The 23,877-nt window shown below is 42.1% G+C and overlaps 1 protein-coding gene across 1 annotated transcript in view; it reads left to right on the top strand.

Annotated features, from left to right (window-relative positions):
* Positions 1 to 23,877, top strand: part of SHC3 (SHC adaptor protein 3) — a 146,485-nt gene that overhangs the window by 90,334 nt on the left and 32,274 nt on the right. Inside the window, exons 6-9 of the mRNA XM_007445619.1 lie at positions 1,117 to 1,168; positions 11,089 to 11,215; positions 21,654 to 21,804; positions 22,764 to 22,851. Of these exons, the coding sequence (XP_007445681.1) occupies positions 1,117 to 1,168; positions 11,089 to 11,215; positions 21,654 to 21,804; positions 22,764 to 22,851 (418 nt within the window). The remainder of the gene's footprint in view (positions 1 to 1,116; positions 1,169 to 11,088; positions 11,216 to 21,653; positions 21,805 to 22,763; positions 22,852 to 23,877) is intronic.

Below are 23,877 nucleotides of genomic sequence, written 5' to 3'. Positions count from 1 at the left end.
GTATCACAAAGAAGGAACTCACGACAGAGAATCTTGCAGTTGCTGAAAACATTGGGAGCTAATCAAGAACCTTGGAGTCCTCCAAAACCATCACATGGGGGAAATATCCACAACAACGGGGAGACCTTTACCAGTTGCCCCCCACCCCAAGACTTTTTGAATGTTGAAAATGTCAACTTTGCAGGAAAGTCTTTCTTTTGCTTTCAAGAATTAAGAGAATTATTGTTTCCTCTGTTTAGAAACTAAAATTCACATGGTCGCCTCGGCTCACTCCTGAGGTCATCGTTTCCTCTGCGTGCCAAGTAGATGAGGCAGGCAAGGGGACTTATATTTCATGTGTAAGGGTGAGACTTCTAAATAGAGCTCATGCTTTTGAAACATCTTAAAAGGATTAAAGTTACTACTTATGTCATCGTATCCATACCTCATCCACCCATGAGGGATGATTGCAACCAACCTTTGAACATCACTTCTAATTTTCTCAGTGTGGCCCCCAGATCAGTGGCAGCACCTGGTTGCTTGTCAGAAATGTACATTTCAGGGCCTCACCTCAGACCTGCCGAATCGGATACCCTGGGCTGGAGCTCAGCAATCTGTGCTGTAACAAGCCCTGCCGGGGATTCTGACTCCAGCTCAGATTTGAGGATCGTTGTAGACAGCTGACAGCAGTGGCTTTCAGCCTTGGTTCATAATAGAATCATCTGGGGAGCTTTTAAAAATCCTTAATGCCTGGGCCTCACATCCACTCCAGTTAAATCAGATTATCTGGGAGTTGGGACTCAGGTATTAGTGTTTTTATAGCTCCTTGGTGATCCGACATGCTGAGAATGGATGCCCTTCACACCCTTGCTGCTCAAAGTGTGGGTGTGGCGAAGCTGCATCAGTGTCTTGTGAGAGCTGTCTGCAGATGCAGAAGCTCGGGCCCAGCTCCTGGCCTGCGGAGTCAGAATCTGCATTTCACAAGATCCCTGGTGATTCCTGCCCACTGTACAGTCTGAGAAATGCTGGGCTGTCATCAGGGCTACTCTTGATTACTGATCTGCTGTATGCATGATGTGTCTGCTGTCCTGTCTTCACCTGTGATTAGTGATGTGACATCTCATTTTTCTTTCACAGGATACAACAGACTATGTTGCGTACGTAGCTAAGGACCCTGTTAATCGCAGAGGTAAGCGATGTGTGACTTCCGTCATCTCTCACTCATGAGCAGCCAGGCTTAAATGGATACCAGATGGTCCTCATGATCTCAGCCCTCTTCATCCAAACTAACAGTGTCATATCATACTGTTAGCGATAATTGAGGTTTGCAGGCCGTGAAGCGTGGTGGCACACCTGGCTGGGTTAGGAGATGCTGGATGTCTGAGAGCTTTAAACACACACCTGTATCCAGATGGCTAGAGCTTGGTATACCTGACCTGCGCATGGCAGCTCCCACTGATACTCTGAAGGTGCCCTCAGTTACACCTGAAGACTTTGCAAACTGCTGGCCTCCTGCCCAGCTACAGCTCCTTGTGCGTCCACTGCCAACTAAGTCTCCCTGAGAAGCCTCATGCTGCTCTGCATGGCCCTGGAAGCCAGTGTCCAAGCTCAGGTGCTGCCCACTTACACCCTGCAAAGGTGCTAGGGCCTCAGACACAGGCTGGGTAGGGGATTTGAAACATCCAAGTACTTCCCATCTTCATGGAACCTTTATTCCTAGACCCTCCCTACATACCCACCACCCCATTTCTTTCATCATTTACAAAACAAAAGGGCCCCCCCCCCAATGTTAACAAGCTTGGGCAGGTGAGCTGATTAGGGGGCACTACCCTTGAATCCCGGGCAGCCACCAGGTGCTGCACAACTCCAATTTAGAACTCACTGACGGAGGTCACCTGTGGGGTTTGTAACACTACAAGTGGCACTTCCCTCTACCACCCATTGCTTCCCCTCCTCCTCCCACCCTCTACCCCAGGTACCCATTGTTAAGATTTCCTAGTTGGCTTTGCAGAAGTTTTATATCTGTCCATATACATATATATAATCTTCTTCTTTTTTTTTTGCTGTACGCGGGCCTCTCACTGCTGTGGCCTCTCCCGTTGCGGAGCGCAGGCTCCGGAGGCGCAGGCTCAGCGGCCATGGCTCACGTGCCCAGCCGCTCTGCAGCATGTGGGATCCTCCCAGACCGGGGCACGAACCCGTGTCCCCTGCATCGGCAGGTGGACTCTCAACCACTGCGCCACCAGGGAAGCCCTACTCTTCTTCTTTTAAAATTTCACCACAGATGAGATTTTAGCATTCTGTTTTCCCACCAACCTTGGGGGAGGGGGAGGTGGCAGGCTGCACTCATCCCAGAGTTAACACTTGTTGAAGTTCTTTCTTTATTTTTGTTTGTTCTAAGTTAACTTCAAGTAATCCTAGACTTTTTTTTTTTCACACCCTTAATGGCTCCTAGGTCAACGGTTCTGAAAATGAACTATACTTTAGAATCACCTGGGGAGCTTTAAAAAAATCTTAATGCTCAGGCCTCAGAGAGGGGTACCCAGGCAACTGTATTTTTTAAAAGCTCTCCAGATGATTCCCATGTACAGCCAGGGCTGAGAAATCAGGCTCTAGGTCCAGACCCTGAAGGAGTTTAACCCTGTGCAATTTGACTTAGGGCCATGGAAGCATACAAGCTGATGCCTTGTTTCACGGCTGCAAACCAGCAGCACCTTCTGTACATAGTACCTTTTCAGAATCATGGAAGTCAGGATCCACTCCATGTGCTCGGTGGTTGCTGGACCAGCTCCCTTTGGGACCCACATGCAGTGCTGGTGTGAAGACAGACACCAGACCTCTGCACTGTTGCTGGTGCTTTGGGGGCACCAGCAGCGTAGGGGTCCTTTGAGATGCTTGATAGGAGAGGATCACTCTCTCCTTCCAGTTATCTGTTGCCTGTAACAAATCTTAATGGCCTAACAGCCATCATTTTAAAATATCTTTTGATATGATGAAGTATCAAGTGTCCAGGCAGGGCTCAGTTGGCCTATTCTTCTGCTCTCTGTGGCATCAATGGGGTATTGGGTGGTCTTTGGCTGGTGTCTGGCCTGGTCTAGAGGGTCCAAGCTGACTTCACTTCCACGCCTTGGACCTTGGTAGGGAGGACAAGAAGCCAAAGCCAGAAGGGTCCTTCTCCCTCTGCAAGGAGTCTCAGGGTCCCTCCAAGTGGCCCCTGAATCAGGGCAGTAGGACTTCCCACATAGCAACTCTGGGCTCCATGATGCCAAAGTGGATGCCAAAGACCAGGCACTGCTTCATCTCTCTCACAGTTGACTAGTCAAAGCTGTCCCAGGCAGCTCAGATTCAGGGGAGGGGAACCAGACCCGCCCTCTGCCAGGAATTTGCAGCCTTCCTTATCCATCATATGTCTGTTCCCACAAATACCCAGGCAGCCCCAGCCTCCTGGGAGGCAGTGTGGGAAGGGAGGGGAGTCATAGATCTGGCCAAGAACAGTATCTCAGAGCAGGCTTTGCCTCCATCCGATATGTGTCCACCCACCGTTGCCTCTTTCGGGAAGGAGCTGGGGGAGGGCTCCCCTGGCTGTTCTCTTCTCTTTCCTCCTGCCCTAGGCCAGGAAGAGAGTTTAATTGAATAAGAATGGCCTCTGCCATGCAGGAGTCAGATTAGCAAGAATTTCTGGGAGTGAATGTTCTTATCTGGACTCTTAAATATCCAACTCCCCACGCAGAGGCCCCAGTTGATGTGCTGACCCCATTGTGGTTCCCTGGCTGCAGGCAGAGCTACTCAAGGCAGGCAGGCATCAAGGCACATTTGGAGCCCAGAAAGTCTTCTGTCAAAATCCTGCAGAGATGGGTCAAAGTCCCTCACTGTTATCATTTGTCCTTTCCACACTGATTCCTGCTTATACATTCTGGTATGTGTTTTTGCGTAATCTAGCAGTGTTTACAGTGAGAAAAAAATTATATTTTTCTCTCTAGTATCAAGAACCAATGGCTTATATAATTAATCTAGTGGAAGGGCAAAGGATCTCTGACCCATGTCATTAAGCTCTATGGTAACCACCACCATCTTGAGAAGATAGAGTTTGCAAATGAATGAAGTTTCATGAGGTTGGCACCTTATAGCTGAAAGTCAGGGCTGACAGGAGACCTGGAAGGTGACTACTGATATATGTAGGATAAAACGCCCAACAAATCAGGCTTTGCTGGATCCTAATATACCATTTTCTTTTCACATTGGAATTTGTATTACTACCCAAGGACTCCAATGTCTGCAACCTAATGTCTATTGGTTCAGAATGGACTGTTTGGGTCACAAAAGTACATAAAAAATAATGTCCTAATTAGACATATGGCTGCCTGCAGGTGGCATGTACTTCCTATAATTTATAACCACAGTAGCATCCCTGTTCAGGCACCTTCTGGAACTCCTGAACTTGTGTGGAAAGTCATATCCTATGGTGCTGACCTGATGGTAGAGAGGCCTGAGTGTTCAGCCAGTATAGCTTCTAACACATCCTGCTGCCCTTTCCCCAGGATTTCCTGAATAGGGGGGAAACGTGGTGACTGGGCTTGAGAGGGAGGCCCCCCGTGGACTACTGCCTCACATGGCTGGGCTTCCTTCTCCAGGCTTCTCTACTAGCTCACGGTCATTTCAACACTGAATTTAGGGTTCCTTTGGCCTCAGACAGTTGTAGGCTGCAGGAGGTGACTTTCTGGGAGAAACTTCAAGAGTATGAACTCCTTAAATAATACAGAACCATCTCTGTCTTTTCTTTTCCCTATAGGAGTAAAACCTCTTCTGTATAATAGGTGAAAGCAATGATTTATTTTTTTAAGCCAGGAGGTTAAATTCCATCTCATAACACTGTGGTGGGAGGTTAATTTTCCTGTGAGTGAATGATTAGGTTGTTTCCCATATCTGGCTTTTGTCAGCCATGGTTTTTTTTGTGTGTGTTTTTTAAATAAACAAGCCAGTCCCTGGACTCTAAATACGCTGTGCCAAAGACTGTGAATGTTCCTGCGTAGCTCAAGCTTTGGGCTGAAAGTCAGACTTATGTAGTTACCAGCCTGCTGCACATCTCTACTCAGAAGCCTCCTAGCCCCCTCACCTTGACAAGCCACAGAGCTAAGTCTTTCCTTCCACCACAAAGTATCTGCTTGTCTCACTCATCACGATGTGAGCTCACTCCTGCTCTATTCCCTATCTCGTTTCCTGTGATCTCCCCTCACCTCCACTCCAGCTCCACTGATCTTCTGGCTCTTCCTTGAACATGTCAAGCAAGCACCTGCCTCAGGACCTTTGCACCTGTTGAGCCCTATGCCTGCAACATTCTTAGACTAGACCTTCCCATGGCTCACTCCCTGATTTCCTTCAGGCTTCTTCTGCGATGGCACCTCCTACATGGCTTTCGCTGGTCATCCTGCATGTCACCCTACAACATCATCCTCATCACCCCCTTTATTTCACATTATTGTCTTTATGGTTGTATTAGTTTCCTGTGACTGCTGTAACAAATTACTGCAAACTTTGTGGCTCAAGACAACAAAAGTTTGCTCTCTCACAATTCTGGAGGCTAAGGGTCTGAAATCAAGGTGTCAGCAGCCATGCTCCCTCCAAACGTTCCAGGGGGGAAGGCTTCCTGCTTCTTCCAGCGTCTGGTGGCTCCAGGAGTCCTTGGCTTATGGCTGCATCACTCTAGTCTTGGCCTCCATCTTCACATCACCTCCTCCTCTGTGTCTGTGTCACCTCCTCTTCTGACCCTTATAAGACACTTGTCATTGGATTTAGGGCCCACCCTAATCCAGAATGATCTCATTTTGAGTCCTTAATTACATCTGCAAAGACTCTTTTGCACAGGTTCAGGGGGTCAGGTTGTAGACAGGGCTTTGGCTGCTGGGGGGCACCATTCAACCCATTCTAATGGTGTATTTTTCCTTCTTTATTTTCAGTGTCCACCTTCTAGACTGTAAGGTCGGTGAGAGCAGGACTCTGTTTTGTTACTTGCTGTATCTGGAGATCCTGGGGCAGAGCCTGGTACAGAGTTGGTGCTCAATAAGTGTCTATTGAGTGAAATCTGCAGTAAATATTTTGTACATTTACCTTGTGCTCATGTGCAAGAATTTTCTTAGGGTTTATACCTCTGGGACAAATCGCTGTGTTCTGGGACATCTTCAGTTTTTTTAAAAATGGTTATTTCACTTTATAATTCCACAAGTGGCATAGGAGGGCTCCTTGGCTTCAGCTCTTGTTCAACACTTGGAATTTTCAGACTTTTAAATCCCTGCCAGTCTGATAGGTGCAAAATTATCTCCTCATAAAGTTTTAGTTTTCCACTCTGGGGCTAGAACAGATATTAAACAACTCTTAATTAAGAGCATGGGAGCTGAATCTTGGAGTTCTTACCTGTCTCAGATCAAAAAAATCTGGAGCAATGAGGAACATGTGGATGTATGAAGTGAACAGACTAGGGTTGGCTGAAAACTATGCTTGAGTTTGGAGTCTCCAGTTCTCTGGTAAGAATTCACTGGTGTTCAGTGTTCCTTTTAAGGGGTGAGAGTTATCAGCCCACTAAGAGGAAGAGACAGCAGTCATTGTTTGGTAGGATTTTTTTTCTGATTAGGTAATGACTCCAGGTATCTCCAAGGTTCCCTATGTCAGTCACCAGTTGGTAGAGAACTTGGCTATGAATTTGAACTCTTGGAGAGTCCATGAGTCTAGATAAGAGGACAGTGCGACAGTCTGAGATGGGACCCCTTCAAGGGCTGGGCTGCCTTGTGGAGGCCAGATGGCTGTGAAGTGTGAGTTGGGTTGGTGTGGGCGTGGGTGGGAGGGGTCATGACTTCTTAAAAGAGCAGCACAGATCCTGAGAGGTTTTCTGCTCATACTTGCAAAGTCACCCCATGAAAACAATGCCCACTGAGGTGGGGTGGCCCATCCCACAGGGTGTGGAAGCAGCCACTGTGGTGGGAAACACATGCTGGAGCCTCTGTCTATAGTCACTGATCTGAGATAGACCGGGTATTACCCCATAGTCATACGTAAAGGGTGCAGTGAGCCAGTGACACCCTTTCTGTATGTCAGCTGCTCCTGACCACAGAGGGGATGGGAAAATGGGGTCTTACTTTTACAAAGCAAAAAAAAACAAAAACAAAAAAAGCCACCCCAACAATAATCTAATCAGCTAAGATAAGGAATCAACCCCTCCAGACTCAAAATGATTAAGAAAAATATTTCAAAGATGGAAGGATGAATTTCTATCCATCATCATTAGTGATGAACCTCACCCAAAATATTTATCTTGATTTGACATAATAAATGACAGTGTGATGCTTTCAGGGCCAACAAGACATCTTGAACTTTATTTTATCTTTACTGTATCATTTTTAACATCTTTTAAAAGATATTTTTATAATATAGATACTATTATATTAACACAGGAATATATGTTCATAATTTATAAATAAGTAGATACATATTTGGGACACATGCTCAGTATAGTAAAGAGTTCTTCACTGGTAAGCATGAGAAAATCTTATTTACAGAAGGAAAATCTTATTTACAGAAGTAAAGCCTTTTTGGGTGTTTGGTGCATGTGATAGGCATTGCTAGTGCTCACTGATGTCCTGACCTCACTCCTTCCAAGCTCGCAGGAGACTGTACTACCAGCCTCTCCTGGGTGGAGGAGGAGCCAGGCGACAGTTCTGTGTGAGAGCAGAATGGATGAGGCAGTTAGTGCTGGTGCAAGGCCCTGCTGTCTCTTTCTTCCCTGGCTTGGGAGGAGGCCTTGTGTTGAAATTCAGGATTGAAAGATCAAAGCAGCTTGGTTCATGGGGTCACCACCTGGAGAGTTGCCCAGAAATGAACAAGTGAGAATGGGATTGTTTTCAGCCACTAAGATGCTGGGGCTGTTTGTTATTGTGGTGTCACTTGCCTGTGCTGATTAACGGAGCAGCCATCCCAGGCAGGGCTCAGAGAGCTAGCTCAGATGAATGGAGGCCCCAGTTGGCCTACAGTCCATTTATCAGTCAGATGGCCAGGGCAGCCTTGAACACCGATGGACAGGTGCAGCTACTGGCCTCTGGACTTATTTGGAGCCATTGGGAAACTTGCGGAGGGACTTCTGACCTGCCAGTGTCTACTGTGCAGGGGAGATGTGTGGTTGACCCATTAGGAGGCTGCTGTGTGAGGGAAGACGCTGTGCCCCAGTTCTATCTGGCATGGTTACAAGGGCCGCAGCACATCCTGCTCTCAAGTGGCTCATCCCAGGTGCAGAGTGGCCTTTGAGGTGAGGCCTGATGAAGTCCCCTCACTAGTGTCAGGGCTGAGCTGGCTGCTGTGGGGTCTGAGTTGGCTTTCCTGGAAAGCGACATCAGCCTTGCTTATTGGTCAGAGAGAGAGACCAGCATGGGCAGACAAGCACCCCCCACCCCCACCCCGGAGACACCCCCACCACTACTGCACAGCTGCCAAAGAGCCCGTCCCCTTCTGAAGGGATGGAATGAGGAATGACCCCATTTTGCTGCTCCTATGTTTGTTTGGGGCCATGTTTTAGGTTTTACAACATGATTCTGAGTCTTGATTCTGGGCCCCACTACTCTGTACCTGCCTCTCATCCAGTTCTTCTCCTTCTTGCTCATGAATGACACCTCCATCCATCCTTTCCTCATGGGATGTAAAACAAGCAGCCCCGACGGTTACCTGTGGCGAGAACCTCATCATTTCTCACACACACTGAGTCACACAGGTGAGGTTAGAAGACAGTGGCTTTTAACGAAAGACTGTTGCAACAGTCAGAGAAAATACAGGTCCAGAGAGACTGTCAGCCCAGGGTTAGGTCTGGATTTGGAGTGGGCTTCTGGAACACAGAGAGGCCATTCTACAGAAGGATCCTCAGACCTAGCCAACAGATGACATTTTCACAGTCCACTGAGGAATGAGCCAGGCCCCAGAGCCTGGAGTCGTGACTTAATCCTGCATCTGCAGTTCCTGTCACCCTCTGGTATCTAGACCAGATACCAGGGCTCCACCCTCACCAAGTGAGGGTGCTTCCACCCAGAGCCCTTCATCTTCCCAATGTCCCAGGAACTGATTTAAAGAAGTCTCACTTCCAACCTCGTGCTCTCTAGTGTGTAGAAGATGAGGGGGCTGTGTGGATTGATCGTATGGCCCCCTCTGCAGAAACCTTGCTCTTTATTCACTAAGGCTAGGGCACTGCTTTTCTCCTTAGAAGAAAAATAAGCTTCACTTTCTTGGCCCGTCCCCAGTTGTTATTCTGTTTCTCTAAAGTACTGGCTGGCCAGTTCTCTTGGCTGGTGCTGATGCTGTGTGGAGGGGGCAGGTGTTGCTGGAAACACAGGGCAGGTGGGGGAGCCAGGTGTCTTTCTCTCACTCTGTTTTAGACTTCTACTTCCTTATTGGCTGGAAAGACACCTCCACTGCTATCCGTTAACATACAACCCCATGACTCCAACAGCTGCTTAATATGGCCTTGCTTTGTGCCTAACCAGGTTGATAATAAATACTAATATCAATAATAACATAAAACAATATCAATACTCAATAATAAAATACAGCTGGGACACCTGTCTCCTTGGACAAATCCCTTGGCCATATCTGAGATAGGGCTAATGTATCCAAGAGATTTGCATTGCAGTCTGAAGCAGCAATCCGGTTACACTTGCTCTTCCCAGGAAATGCTTGTCCCTCTGTCCTCAGGAGCATGCTCCCTCCTAGAGCCTGGGGAGAGAAGAAGCCTGAGGCCCTCCACCCTAGCAGCTGCCATCAGGGTGAGCTCTGTGGTGCCTGGCTGTCTTTGTGCGTGTAGAAGGCGGCATCGTGATAGAAGAGCGGCCAAACTGTGGAGGTGGTGATGTCTCTGTTCCTTCCCTCGCAGTTCCCACCTTAATGAGTCCTCTTTCTGTGCTCGCTTCTCCTGCAGCAGAGGGATGCTTCTGCATCTACCTAGTCACTGCTGGGGAATGGCTACCCCTGTAGCAATGCCTCTTCTCACTGCTGGGCACCACTGTGCTCCTGGAGGAACCTCCTTGAAACACAATAGTATCCTAACTGGTGGCAAGAGAAAGATCGCGTGTGACACATGCATCTGTCATTTTCTCCAGGGAGATGGCTTTATCCTATTAGTAACAGAGCATGCCATGCTGGTCACGGGACAACGTGAAGGGTCTGGGACTCTTCTGTGGGATGCCATGGACATGTGTCTGGGGAGAAGACATTCTACTTTCTTGTAGAGCAGGGATGGGACCTTCTTTGGTGCCTTCCCCCACTCAACCCTCTTTTCTCCAAAGGTTCTGCATGGATTACACCACAGCCTGGCCACCATGACAGTGGGCACCCCAAAGGGGTTAAGGGTTGCTCCAGGTCTCTGAAGGGCCCTCGTCTGGCTGCCAGCACCCCTTTTCTGAGAACTGGCATGAATATCCAGTCTCATCCAGTGTAGATGCAGGTGGCATGTGGGGGGATGGTCATAGTGGTTAATTAATATCCCTTTAAACTCATCTTACAAGGTTGTTGATCTTATTGCTTTGAGTTGCCACGTCTGGTGGTGACACTTTACTTCCGCTAGGAAGTAAGCAAACAGCTTGCTCTAAGTCCATCGGATACCTCAGGATTCATTCAATAAGAGCCGGTTTAAGTCCATTTGTTAAGCCTCACGGGGTCTTAAAGGGATTCATTTCTTGTTACTATCAGGTTCTTTGTCTTGTTGAGGTTTCCTTCCAAACCCTGTTTCCCTACTAAGTTCTGAGTTGATATTTTATAGACTCTAAAGCAATAGAAGAGCAATCAAGTTGAACTTTAATGTTAAAACGTACTTACAAATAGAACCTTAATGTTAAAACGTACTTACAAATAGAACCTTTACTTTTGGAGAGAATAGGCTATTGAGAAATGGATCTCTGCGGTGAAACGGTACCGCTGGGGGCTCTCAGGGATTAAGCTGCATGCAGAGCTGACAGGACATGTCATGAAAGGCACCTCCTTGTCCCTCTCTTCTTCCCTAGGCTGCAGGCTTTCACCCTCAGGAAGGAGGAGCCTGGGTAACTCCAGTGTCTGTCTCTAATGAGCCTGTGTCCCTTGCTCCTACAGCTTGTCACATTCTGGAATGCTGTGACGGGCTGGCCCAGGAGGTCATCGGCTCCATTGGACAAGCCTTTGAGCTCCGGTTTAAGCAATATTTGCAGTGTCCTTCCAAGATCCCCGCTCTCCACGACCGGTGAGTAGCGCTGTGACACCGTTTGCAGTGGCCTCTCTGCATTTTCTGACCTTTCCTCTTAAAAACACTTAAAAGGAGGAAACCACAAAACCACCTCCCCGAGGAGTGCTCTGAACAGACACAGTTAATCCCAGGGCTTCCTGGGCCCGGAGACACCTGGCTGGTGCTGGGCCATGGCTCAGGAAACTGACAGATGGAAGCCGACATATGGGCGATGCTCCCAATGTTTAGAAAAACATTTTCTTGAAACTATAGTGACAGTAGCCAAGGTTACAAAAAAAACATTGTAATATGTTTTTGTTCTGTTTCTTCTGCAAGCACGTGATGTTTCCACATGTTGCCTCCTTGGGTCGGTGTCACCACAGGTTCTACCTGTCCCATTGTCCTTGTCCTCAGGGTTAGCCAAAGTCCCGATTCAGAGGCTCCCTTCGTGAGGTGCTCCGCTTGGAATGACGAGCATTGATTCTGCTTTATTGGCTTTTGTAGCTTTCAGACTTGATGGCCTGTGTGGTCCTGGGCAAGTTCTTTAACCAGTCTGGGTCTCAGCAGTTTTCTCTGTAAAATAGGAATAATAGTGGCTTGGCAGTATTTTAAGTGTTAACTGAAATAGTAAATGTAAACAGGAATTGTGAGATGTTTAGTTTATTATAAAAATTGTTCAGCGTCTACACTTGAGTTTCCTTAGGACATAAGAATATTCCATGCAGCATTAAAAAAATAATAATATGGGGCATGTTGGGTATTCAGTCACCTGTCTTATTGAAAGCCTATTACAATGGTACATTCACTGTCAATAAAACTTTATTTCTCCTGAATTTACTTTTTATGTTTTCTCCAACTTCTGCAGCCACATTCCAGGACTTAGTTGTGAAGGCAGTGCCTACCTCTACCTTCATTATTATGAAGTCTCCATTCATCTCTCTGAAGTCTTCACCTTTCTTGAAAGAGAATTTTAATTTTTTTTCCTTCATCCACTGGAAAATTTCTGTTAAGACATTCATTCTGGAGGTGCCTGTGAAGCCCCCATTTTTTCCCGGTTGATAAAGAAAAGGATATGAACCATCTATGGAAATTTTAAAAACACATAAAAAATTGTATATATAGTTTATGGATAAGTGCATGTGTATAAAGAGTATAAAAACATGCAAGAATGTTACATACCAACTCTAGGACATCTGAGGATGACAGGAACATGGGTGGGCTTTAACTGATTTTGTTAAGTGTATTTCCTCCCTAACATTTTATAACAACAGTGTTCCAATATACAAAAAGAATTTGCAGGGAACACCTGTATACCCACCGTCTAGATTCTACCATTAGCATTTTACAGTTAATATTACATATTTTTTCATCCAAAGCAAGTTTGACAAGTTTTATTTCTTTAAAGGAAAGGGATCAAATATAGCAAAATGTTCACACTTGTTTAATCTCAGTGGTGGATGTGTAGGTGGCTTTTATATTAATTTAGGCTTTTCTGTACTTTTGAAATGTTGCAAGGAAGTCAAATAAATCCTATTAAAATAATATGTCAAAAAATGAGTGGGGGGAGTTAATCAAACTACCATGCTTCTCCAGGAAGCATGAAGGTATGAAGTCCTGTATATGTTTCTATGTAATAAAGTTTGAAGAAGTTTTGGGGAAAGAGAATGAAGTAGAGAGATATCTACCAAGAAAACTTTCAACCCAATATGCAAGTAATGGTATAACATTTCTAAAGCAGAGCAGGAGCAAGGGGACCTGTGTTCCCTGACATCAGTCTCATCTTGTCTGACAAACTGCTTGTTGTGTCCACTGAGCAGGTCTGAGATCCAGGGAGAAGGTGGGAATGCACCACCTTCTGTCCCAGCTGGGGACATCCTGGGCTATGAGAGAATGCACTTTGCTTCCAGCTGCCATGTCCCTCTTCCCCTCCCTACCCTGTTATGGGGACCCTGGACTGTGGAGGGCACTGGCCCATTTTCCTTCTAGATTTCCCAGGGGCCAGAAAAACAGGAGGTTCTATTTGTGAGCAGTTCTCCTTGGGTTTCCTGCTCACTTGCTCAGGCCATTTCTCTTCAAATTGGGCATGAGCTGGAGGTATGAGAATTGGCACAGTCAGCTTCTTTGTCCACATTCCTTGGAGTAGAGCTGGGGACAGGTGAGCGTGGAGTGAGTGGGGCAGCATTAGGTCCCAGCAAGCTGGCCCAGCATCTCAAAGTTTCATGTTGGTGGCACATGACTTCCTCTTTCCTTCTCTTCCTGCTAGTGAGTGGATGGCTTTACTTATTCGTGAATTATTTTTTGTTCATTGTATTAATTACTGGGGGAGAGACTCTGTGATCTGGATTCATCGCCCATCTCCAACTGGAAATAAAAAATAATACTTTTAAATGAATGGGTTTTTGATATGGTATGATTTTCCTTAGAAGATTTTTTTCCTCTGATTTTTCTTGTAGAAATCCAAGGTTATTTTCAACACAAAACCAGAGAAGACAATGAAAAAGAATTCAAATGTAGCCAAAGCTCCATTTATTATTTTTTTAAAAATTGATATATAGTTTATTTATGATAAAATTACCCTTTAAAAATATACAGTTCTGTGGTATTTAGTATTGTCAAAGATAGCACAAGTACAATCATCACCACTATCTAATTCCAGAACATTTTTCATCACCCCAGAAAGAAACCCCATGCTCATTAGCAGTTACTCCCCATTTTCCAACCCCCTTTCCCCAGACAACCACTACTCTACTTTCTGTCTTTATTGATTTGCCAATTGTGGACATTTTATATAAATGTTATCATACAATATGTGCCTGACTTCTTTCACTTACTGGAATGATTTCAAGGTTAATCCATATAGTAGCATGTATCAGTATGGCATTTTTTTTAGGGCTGAATAATATTCCATTGTATGCATATGTTACCTTTTGTTTATTCATTCATCAATTTATGGACATTGGGTTATTTTCACCTTTTAGTTCTTATGAATAACGCTGCTACGAAGATGTGTACAAGTTCCTGTGTGGACAGATGTTTCAATACTCTTGGGTATATAACTAGGAGCTGAATTGCTCAGTCATATGGGAACTCTATGCTAAAATTTTGAGAAACTACCAAATTGTTTTCCAAAGTGGCTGTACCATTTTATATTTTCACCAGCAGTGTATGAAAGTTTCAATTTCACTGACATTTGTTATCATCCATCATTTTGATTTTAGCTATCCTAGTGAGTGCAAAGTGGTCTCCGATTGTGGTTTTGATTTGCATTTTCTTGTTGACTAATGATGTCAAGCATCTTTTCATATGCTTATTGACTATTTGTATATCTTCTTTGGAGAAAGGTCTGCTCAAATCCTTAGCTCATTTTTAAGATTGAGTTATTTGTCTTTTTATTGTTGACTTGTATAGAAGTTCTTTATATATTGTAGATATGTCTCTTTTCAGATATATGATTAGCAAATATTTTCTCCTGTTTTTTGTGTTGTCTTCACATTTTTTTGATAATGTCCTTTGAAGCACAATAGTTTTTAATTTTGGTGAAGTCCAATTAATGTACTTATTTTTTCTTTGGTTGCTTTTGTTTTGGTGTCATATGTAAGAAACCATTGCCTAATCCAAGGTCATGAAGGTTTACATCTATGTTTTCTTCTGAGTTTTAGCTCTTATTTTCAGGTCTTTAATCCATTTGACTTAATTTTTGTATATGATGTGAGGTAAGGGTCCAACTTCATTCTTTCACAAATGACTATCCACTTGTCACAGCACCATTTGTTGAAAAGACTATTTCACACATTGAATTGTCTGGGCATCCATGTTGAAATCAATTGACCATAAATGTATGGGTTTATTTATGGACTCTTAATTCTACTCCATTGATTTATATGTCTGTCCTTATGCCAGTACCACATAGCCTTGAATAGTATAGCTTTATAGTTAGTTTGAAATCAGGAAGTATAAGTCCTCCAACTACATTCTTCTTTGTCAAGATTGTTTTCACTATTCTGGGCCCCTTGCAATTTCAAATAAATTTTAGCATAGCTTGTCTACTTTTACAAAAAAGGCACTTGAGATGTTTATAGAGATTGTATTGAATGCATAGACCAATTTGAGGAGTACTTCCATCTTAACAATATTTAGTTTTCCAATCCCTGAACACAAGATGTGTTTCCATTTATTCAGAGTTTCTTTAATTTCTTTCAACAGTGTTTTGTAATTTTCATTGTACAAGTCTTGCACTTGCTTTGATAATTTTTACTACCAAAAGAATAAATCTTTTATTCTTTTTGATACTATAATAAAAGTAATTGCTTGTAAATTTTATTTTTTCATTGTTAATATATAAAAATACAGTTGATTTTTGAATATTCATTATGTATCCTGCAAACTTACAGAATTCATTTATTAGCTGTAATCATTTGTGTGTGTGTGTGTATGTGTGTGTGTGTGTGTGTGTGTGTGTGTATTCCTTAGTATTTTTTATGTACAAGATCATGTCCTGTGCAAATAAATATAGTTTTATTACTTCTTACTTCCTAATCTGAATTCTTTTATTTCTTTTTATTATCTAATTGTCCTGGCTAGAATCTCTAGTACAATGAATAGAGGTGGAAAGACAGGACAACCTTGTCATGTTCCTAATTTTAGGAGGTAAGCATTCAGACTTTCACCATTAATTGTGTTCTTAGCTGTGGGCTTCTCATAGATGCTTTTTCAGGTTGAGAAAATGCCCTTCTATTCCAAGTTTTTTGAGGGTTTTTATCATGGAAAAGTGTTGGATTTTGTCAAATGATTTTTCTGTGTCTACTGAGATGAGTATTTGGTATTTGTTTTTATTCTACTGGTATGACATATTACATTAGTTGATTTTTGAACGTTGAACCAATCTTACATTGCTGGAAGAAATCCCACTCAGTCATGGTGTATGATTCTTTTTGTATGTTGCTGGACTTTGTTTGCTAGTATTTTGTTTTCCATCCATATTCATAAGAGATATTGGTCTGCAGTTGTTTTTTTTTTCTTGTGGTGTCTTTGTCTGGTTTTCATGTCAGGGTAATACTGGCATCATAGACTGAGTTTGGAAACTTCTGTCTTCTTCTATTTTTTTGGAAGAGTTATGAAGAATTGCTGTCAATTCTCCTTTAGATGTTAGATAGAAACCACCAAGAAGCCATATGATTCTGGGCTTTTCTTGGGATGCAAGATTTTGATTACTAATTTAATCTCTTTATCTGTTACAGTTCTGTTTAGATTTTCTATTTCTTCTTGAGTCATTTTGGTAGATTGAGTCTTCGTAGGAGTTTTTCCATTTCATCTAGGTTATCTAATTTGTTGGCATATGATTTTTAATAGTTTCTCTTATAATCCTTTTAATTTCTGTGTGGTTGGTAGCAGTCTTTCCTCTTTCCTTCCTAGTTTTGGTAATTTGAGGCTTCTCTCTTTTTTCTTGGTCTAGCTGTAGCTTTGTCAATATTGTTGATCTTTTTAAGAATCAACTCTTGGTTTCATTGCTTTTCTCTATTGATTTTCTACTAACTATTTTATTTATTTCCACCTTAATATTTATTATTCTTCCTTCTGCTTGCTTTGGGTTTAGCTTTTATTTTCTAGTTTATTAAAGTAGAAGCTCAGGTTATTGATTTGAGATTGTCTGTTATCATATAGGCATTTACAGTTCATAAATTTCCCTCTAAGCACTGCTTTATGTTCAGCCCATAAGTATTGGTATGTTATTTTTGTTTTTATTCATCTGAAAGTTTCTTCCAATTTCCCTGTGATTTACTTTCTGATCCATTTGTTATTTAGGCATGTGTTGTTTAATTTCTACGTATCTGTGAATTTCCCAAATTTCTTTCTAGCATTGATTTCTGCTTTAATTCCATTATGGTCTGAAAACATATGCTGTATGATTTTAATCTTTTAAAAAATTTGAGTCTTGTTTTGTGGCTTAACATATGGTCTATCCTGGAGAATGTTACATGTGGACTCGAGAAAAATTTATATTCTGTTATTGAATGGAGTGTTCTATAGATGTCTGTTAGGTCTAGTTGATGTATGGTGTTCAATTTTCTATTTCCCAATCTTCTCTCTGGTTGTTCTATCCATTATTGAAAGTGGGTATTGATATCTTCAAATATTAGTACTGCACTATTTCTCCCTTTGATTCTGTCAGATTTTGCTGCATATAGTTTAGGGTCTGTTGTGAGGTACATATAGCTTTATAATTATTGTATCTTCTTGACTGGTTGCTCTTTTATCTTTGTCTCTAGTAAAACTTTTGTCTTGAAGTCTATTTTGTCCGATATTAATAGAGTTACCATAGCTCTCTTGGTTACTGTTTGCATGAAATATCTCTTTACATCCTTTTACTTTCAACCTAAATCTTTAAATCTAAAATGTGTTTTAAATCTAAAATGTCTTTCAATCAAAAATGTGTCTCTTGTAGAAAGCATATAGTCAGATCACGTTATCTTAAAAATCCATTCTCCAATCTTTGTTTTTTAATTAGAGTGTTTAATGTATTTACATTTAATGTAATTACTGATAAATTAGGATTTTACCTGACATTTTGCTATTTTTTTCTATATGTGTTATGTCATTTTTTTTGTCCCTTTGTTTCTCCATAACTGCTTTCTTTGGTGTCAAATAAATATTTTATGAGTGAACTCTTTTCATTACCTTGATTTTTTTTTTCTTTTTTTAAACTGTCTTTTAAAAGTTATTTTCTTAGTGGTTGCCCTGGGGTTTACAACTAACATCTTAATTTGTAACAATTTAGTTCAGATTAACACCAATTTAATTGCAATAGTATACAAAAACTTTGCTCCTATGTGGCTCTATTTCTCCACCTTCCATTGTGCTGTTATGTTATGAAGATTCCATATTTATACATTGAGTGCTCATCAACACAGGTTTATAATTATTGCTTTATTCAGTTGTCTTTTAAATCAGAGAGGAGAGGAAAAGAGTTATGGACAAAAACTACATTTATACTGTTTTAATATTTGCCTATGTATTTAACTTTACCATTATCCTCTATTTTTTCATGTGACATGAATTATTGTTTAGTGGCTTTCATTTTAGCCTGAAGTACTTCCTTTAGTATTTTTTCGTAGTGCAGATTTGTTAGTGATGAATTTTCTAGGTTTTTATTTATCTGGCACTGTTTTAACTTTTGATTCAGTTTGAAGGATAGTTTTGCTGGGTACAGGCATACCTCAGAGATATTGAGGGTTTGGTTCCAGACCACTGCAATAAAGTGAATATCACAATAAAGCAAGTCACACAAATTTTTTGGTTTCCTAGTGCATTTAGAAGTTATGTTTACAATATACTGTAGTCTATTAAGTGTGCAATAGTATTATGTCTAAAAAATAATGCACATACCTTAATTATCAATACTTTATTGCTAACCATCATCTGAGCGAGTTGCAACCTTTTTGCTGGTAGAGGGTCTTGCCTCTGTGTTGATGGTCGCTTACTGATCAGTGGTGATGGTTGCTGAAGGTTGGGGTGACTTTGACATAAACTTAAAACAAAACAACGATGAATTTTGCCACACTGATTGACTCTTCCTTTCATGAATGATTTCTCTGTAGCATGTGATGCTGTTTGATAACATTTCCCTCACAGAATTACCTTCAAAATTGGAGTCATTCCTCTCAAACCCTGCCACTGCTTATCAACTAAGTTTATATTACATTCTAACCCTTTGTTGTCATTTCAACAATCTTCACAGCATCTTCACTAGGAGTAGATTCCATCTCAAGAAACCATCTCTTTGCCCATCCCTAAGATGCAGCTCCTCATCCATTAAATTTTTAACATAACATTCCAGCAATTCAGTCACATCTTCAGGCTCCATTTCTAATTCTGGTTCTCTTGCTATTTCCACCACATCTGCCGTTACTTCCTCAACTGACGTCTTGAACCCCTCAAAGTCATCCATGAGGGTTGGAATTAACTTATTCCAAACTCCTGTTAATGGTGATGATTTTACCTCTTTCCATGAATCATGAGTGTTTTGATGGCACCTAGAATGGTCATTCCTTTCCAGAAGTTTTCAATTGACTTTACTCAGATCGATCAGAGGAATAACTATGTATGGCAGCTACAGCCTTATGAAATGCATTTCTTAAATACTAAGACTTGAAATTGAAGTTACTCCTTGATCTATGGGCTGCAGAATAGATGTTGTGTTAGCAGGCATGAAAACAACATTAATCTCATTGGCATCTCAATCGGAGCTCTTGGGTGACCAGGTGCATTGTCATTGAGTAGTAATATTTTGAAAGGAATCTTTTTTCCAAGCAGTAGGCCTCAATAGTGGGCTTGAAATATTCAGTTAACCATGCTGTAAACAGACGTGCTGTCATCCAGGCTTTGTTGTTGCATTTATAGAGCATAAGCAGAGCAGATTTAGCATAATTCTCAAGGGCCCTAGGATTTTCAGAATGGTAGATGAGCATTGGCTTCAACTTAAAGTCACCAGCTGCATTAGCCCCTAACAAGAGAGTCAGTCTGTCCTTTGAAGTTTTAAAGCCAGGCATTGACTTCTCTCTAGCTATGAAATTCCTAGATGGAATCTCCTTCCAATATGAGGCTATTTTATCTGCACTGAAAATCTGTTGTTTAGTGTAGCCAACTTCATTATTTATCTTAGCTAGATCCTCTGGATAACTTGCTGCAGCTTCTACATCAGCACTTGGGGCTTTACCTTGCTCTTTGATGTTATGTAAATGGCTTCTTTCCTTAAGCCTCATGAACCAACCTGTGCTAGATTCAAGTTTTTCTTCTGCAGCTTCCTCACCTTTCTTAGCCTTCACAGAATTGAAGAGAGTTAGACTTGCTCTACATTAGGCTTTGGCTTAAGGTAATGTCGTGGTTGGTTTTATATTCTATCCAGACCATTAAAACTTTCTCCATATTAGCAATAAGGCTGTTTCACTTTCTTATCATTTATGCGTTCACTGGAGTAGCACTTTTAATTTCCTTCAAGAATGTTTCCTTTGCATTCACAACTTGGCTAACCGTTTGGCACAAGAAGCCTAGCTTTTGGACTGTCTCAGCTTTTGACATGCCTTCCTCACAAAGTTTAAGCTTTTCTAGCTTTTGATTTAAAGTGAGAGACATATGACTCTTCCTTTCATTTGAACACTTAGGGGCCATTGCAGGGTTATTAATGGGCCTAATTTCAATACTGTTGTGTCTCAGGGAATAAGGAGGCCAGAGAAGAGGGATAAAGATAGGGGAACAGTCAATTGGCAGAGCAGTCAGAACACACATTTATTGATTAAGTTTGCCATCTTATATGGATGAAGTTTGTGGCACCCCAAACAATTACAATAGTAACGTCAGAGATCACTGATCACAGATGACCATAACAAATATAAGAATAATGAAAATGTTTGAAATATTGTGAAAATTACCAAAACGTGACACAGACACAGGAAGTGAGCAAATGCTGTTGGAAAAATGGCACTGAAAACTTGCTCAGTGCAGTGTTGCTACAAACCTTCAATTTGTAAAACATGCCAATTGTGAAATCTGTGAAATGCAATGAAGTGAAGCACAATAAAACAAACTATATGCCTATATAGAGTTCTTGGGTAGTCTTTTTCTTTTGGTACTTGGAATGTGACATCTCACTGCCTTCTGGCCTCCATTGGTTCTGATAAGAAATCCAGGTCAAATAAAGAAAACCTTTGGAGTGGAGGATTCTAGAGAATGACCAGAAGCGTAATAATGACTGTTCTCTGGGAATAGGGCTTTGAAGAAGCCTCAATGCTATTTTGCCCCCTCCCATGGCTATTAGGCTGCTGGTTTTCACTGTGACTGTGGGATTTGGGTTTTTAAGGCTACCATGGAGATGACAATAAAGCAAGTTAAAATGCAAAAAAGCTGTTGTTCTGACAGCTGTTTGTGGTTTTTTGTTTGTTTAATAAACACACTCTAGGTTGCTACAAGCTTCTGGTTAATTTCCAGAGTTATGAAAAAGTTGATTATGAAACTTTCTTTGCTAGCTTTCTTGTTGCTATTACAGAGGAGAGAATTTTCAGAGATCCTTACTCTGCCATTTTCCCTGATGTCACTAAATCTCCATTTTAAAGTTAATTTTGTTTTGGGTAAATTTCATAATGTACTAAAATGTGTGTCTATGCCTTGAGAAACTGGTTATCCTTACATATAAATTATATTTTTCCTTATTAAAATGTAATTTTAAAAAAGGAGTTCTTTCCTCTTTCAAATATGACCAGAATTTCCTAAAGGGTAGAACTGTGAATAAGTCAGGGATATTTGGCCAAACCACTCATCTGCTTTATATGCCTGAGACCTAGATGGTTAAAGGGGCAGTGACTAAACTCTGCTTTTTGGGGCAACAGTTACTAACATTAGATTTTTTGGTTTTGACTGCAAGCTCAACTTTTGGCTAAAGTCCCTGAAAATCCTCTTTTAACAGAATGCAGAGTCTAGATGAGCCATGGACTGAAGAGGAGGGTGATGGCGCAGACCACCCGTACTACAACAGCATTCCAAGCAAGATGCCTCCTCCAGGGGGGTTTGTAGATGCTCGACTGAAAGCCAGACCCCACGGTCCTGACACAGCCCAGGTGAGTCTTATACCTTTTTCCTTGAATGGTGGCTAAATGAACTTTCCTTTTGCTTTCTTCAACTTTATTTTCAGGTCCAGACAGAAAAACTCACAAACTTTTTCCCCTTGAATTTCACAAAGCAGACAAATAGGGGAAGCTTTTGTTTTAACGTCAAATGCTTTGGAGCTATATTGTGATTCCTGAGTCTGGGAGCTCCCTCTTCATCCTAGCACAAATCCCATTCTACTGTGAACTTAATGAGGAAAAGAGAGAGTTCAAGACTTCTAAAAGGCCTGGGGTGCTTTGGGTTCTCTGAAAGGAGAGTGGATGTAAGCCTTTAACATGAGATTCTTTTGAGTTTTTCTGTTTTGCTCATTTCCCTGATTTTCCCTCTAACTTGAAATTCTAGTAAGGCATTCGTTTTCTAGAGTTATGTTATCTCCATGATATCTCTTCATTATAGGGAATTTTTTGATGTCACCTACCTTATGTGAATGACAATGACACCAATGAAAATGGCAAATAACATTGAAACCAAGTGTCAGTAGCTCTAACACTGAGAAGGAATCAGCAAGGTGGACTTGCCAAGGCATGAATGGTTATGGGTGTATGTGCTGGGTGGAAAATATGTTCTGACACATAGATAGTCTTTAACTGAAATCTATTTTAGGTCATGTTGAGTGATGTGGCTACATGTAAAAGAGCTCAATTTATGGTCACACTTAGGGAAGGGATGTGAGGGGTAATGAAAACAGGGGGCATTTGTAGTTTTTATGAGATACAGCCTCTTTCTCACACCCACACAAACTTATTCCTCAAATCTTAATGCCAACCGAGAGGCATGAAGGGAAAATTGGGTGTAATAGGCATGCAATCCATTGGCCATTGAAGGCCCTTCTACTGTACTATGGCTTTTAAAGATGCAGAAACAAGAAGAGGATGACTTTTTCACTCTGTGTATTTATATATGTCTATAGTTTGCAGGAAAAGAGCAAACTTACTACCAGGGGAGACACTTAGGAGACCGTCTTGGCGAAGACTGGCAGCAAACACCTGTCAGGCAAGGTGAGAGGCAAGGTGAGGTGGACAAGAAACATAAAAAATACTTTTCAAAAGTGACGTGCTCCCTAGTGGGTAGTTCCTCTCCTGTGGAGTGGCAGAGTGACCCACTGGAAATACCTGCTGTGGGTGTGGCTGCAGGTTCCCAGCCAGATCATAGAAATAGAAATAATGGCTGTCGGGCATGTCTCAGGGCACACATCAGATGATGCCGCCCCTGGCACCAGGACCAGCTCACTGCCCCCACCCGCCCCAGTGCTTCCTGCACCCTGAGACTTTCCTCCTAAGGCCTTTCTCTGGCAGGAGGGCTTGCCTGCCCAGGGGCTGAGGAATTCACCTCCCCAGGGGCACCTGCACCCATTTCAAATGGGGCTGGCTTGGGAGACTGTGGGGCGTGCCTTGTGTTGTCCCTCAGCTCCCCGGCAGGGCTGAACCCCGGTGGCTCCCAACAGTAGCTTGTAGCTTTCCCTTCCTTGCCTCACCCCTGCCTTCCCTCTCCAGGGTCAGCTTCAGGAAGAGTGGAGCAATGCTGGCCCTTGGCAGAGATAGTACCAGGGATACAAATCCCTCACAAGCCCTGGGTCCTGTCAGAGGACACTTCCACCTCTTATCCAACCTCTTAGCACGCACCTAACTCCCACATTAAAAATTATATGGCTATTGAAGGACCATTTCGTTTAAACTAACCGCTAACACATCTCTATTCTCTAGACAGTTATTTCTACACATACATATATGTGTATGTATGTATACATACATTTTAAAAGTCCCTTTTAATTTTAAACTTTTTCCCACCTCAAACATTTCTATAACTTTCAATAGCTCTGGGGCCCTGACTACTAACTGTTCAGGGCCTGGAGGAGATGGAGTGACAAATGAGCTAAGATCGAATGTACACTTCTGGGTATAGAAATTTACATTTGTTGGTTTAACATTAAGGCTTTTCCATTTGTTATTGCCATTTGTTCTGGCGAGTAATTGACTATATATATATATATATTTTTTCTTTTCTTTTTTTTTTTTTTTTTTTTT

The sequence above is a fragment of the Lipotes vexillifer genome, unplaced genomic scaffold (assembly GCF_000442215.2).
Source record: "Lipotes vexillifer unplaced genomic scaffold, Lipotes_vexillifer_v1.1 scaffold72, whole genome shotgun sequence".
NCBI lineage: Eukaryota > Metazoa > Chordata > Mammalia > Artiodactyla > Lipotidae > Lipotes > Lipotes vexillifer.
This window is presented reverse-complemented; position numbering and strand designations above follow the sequence as displayed.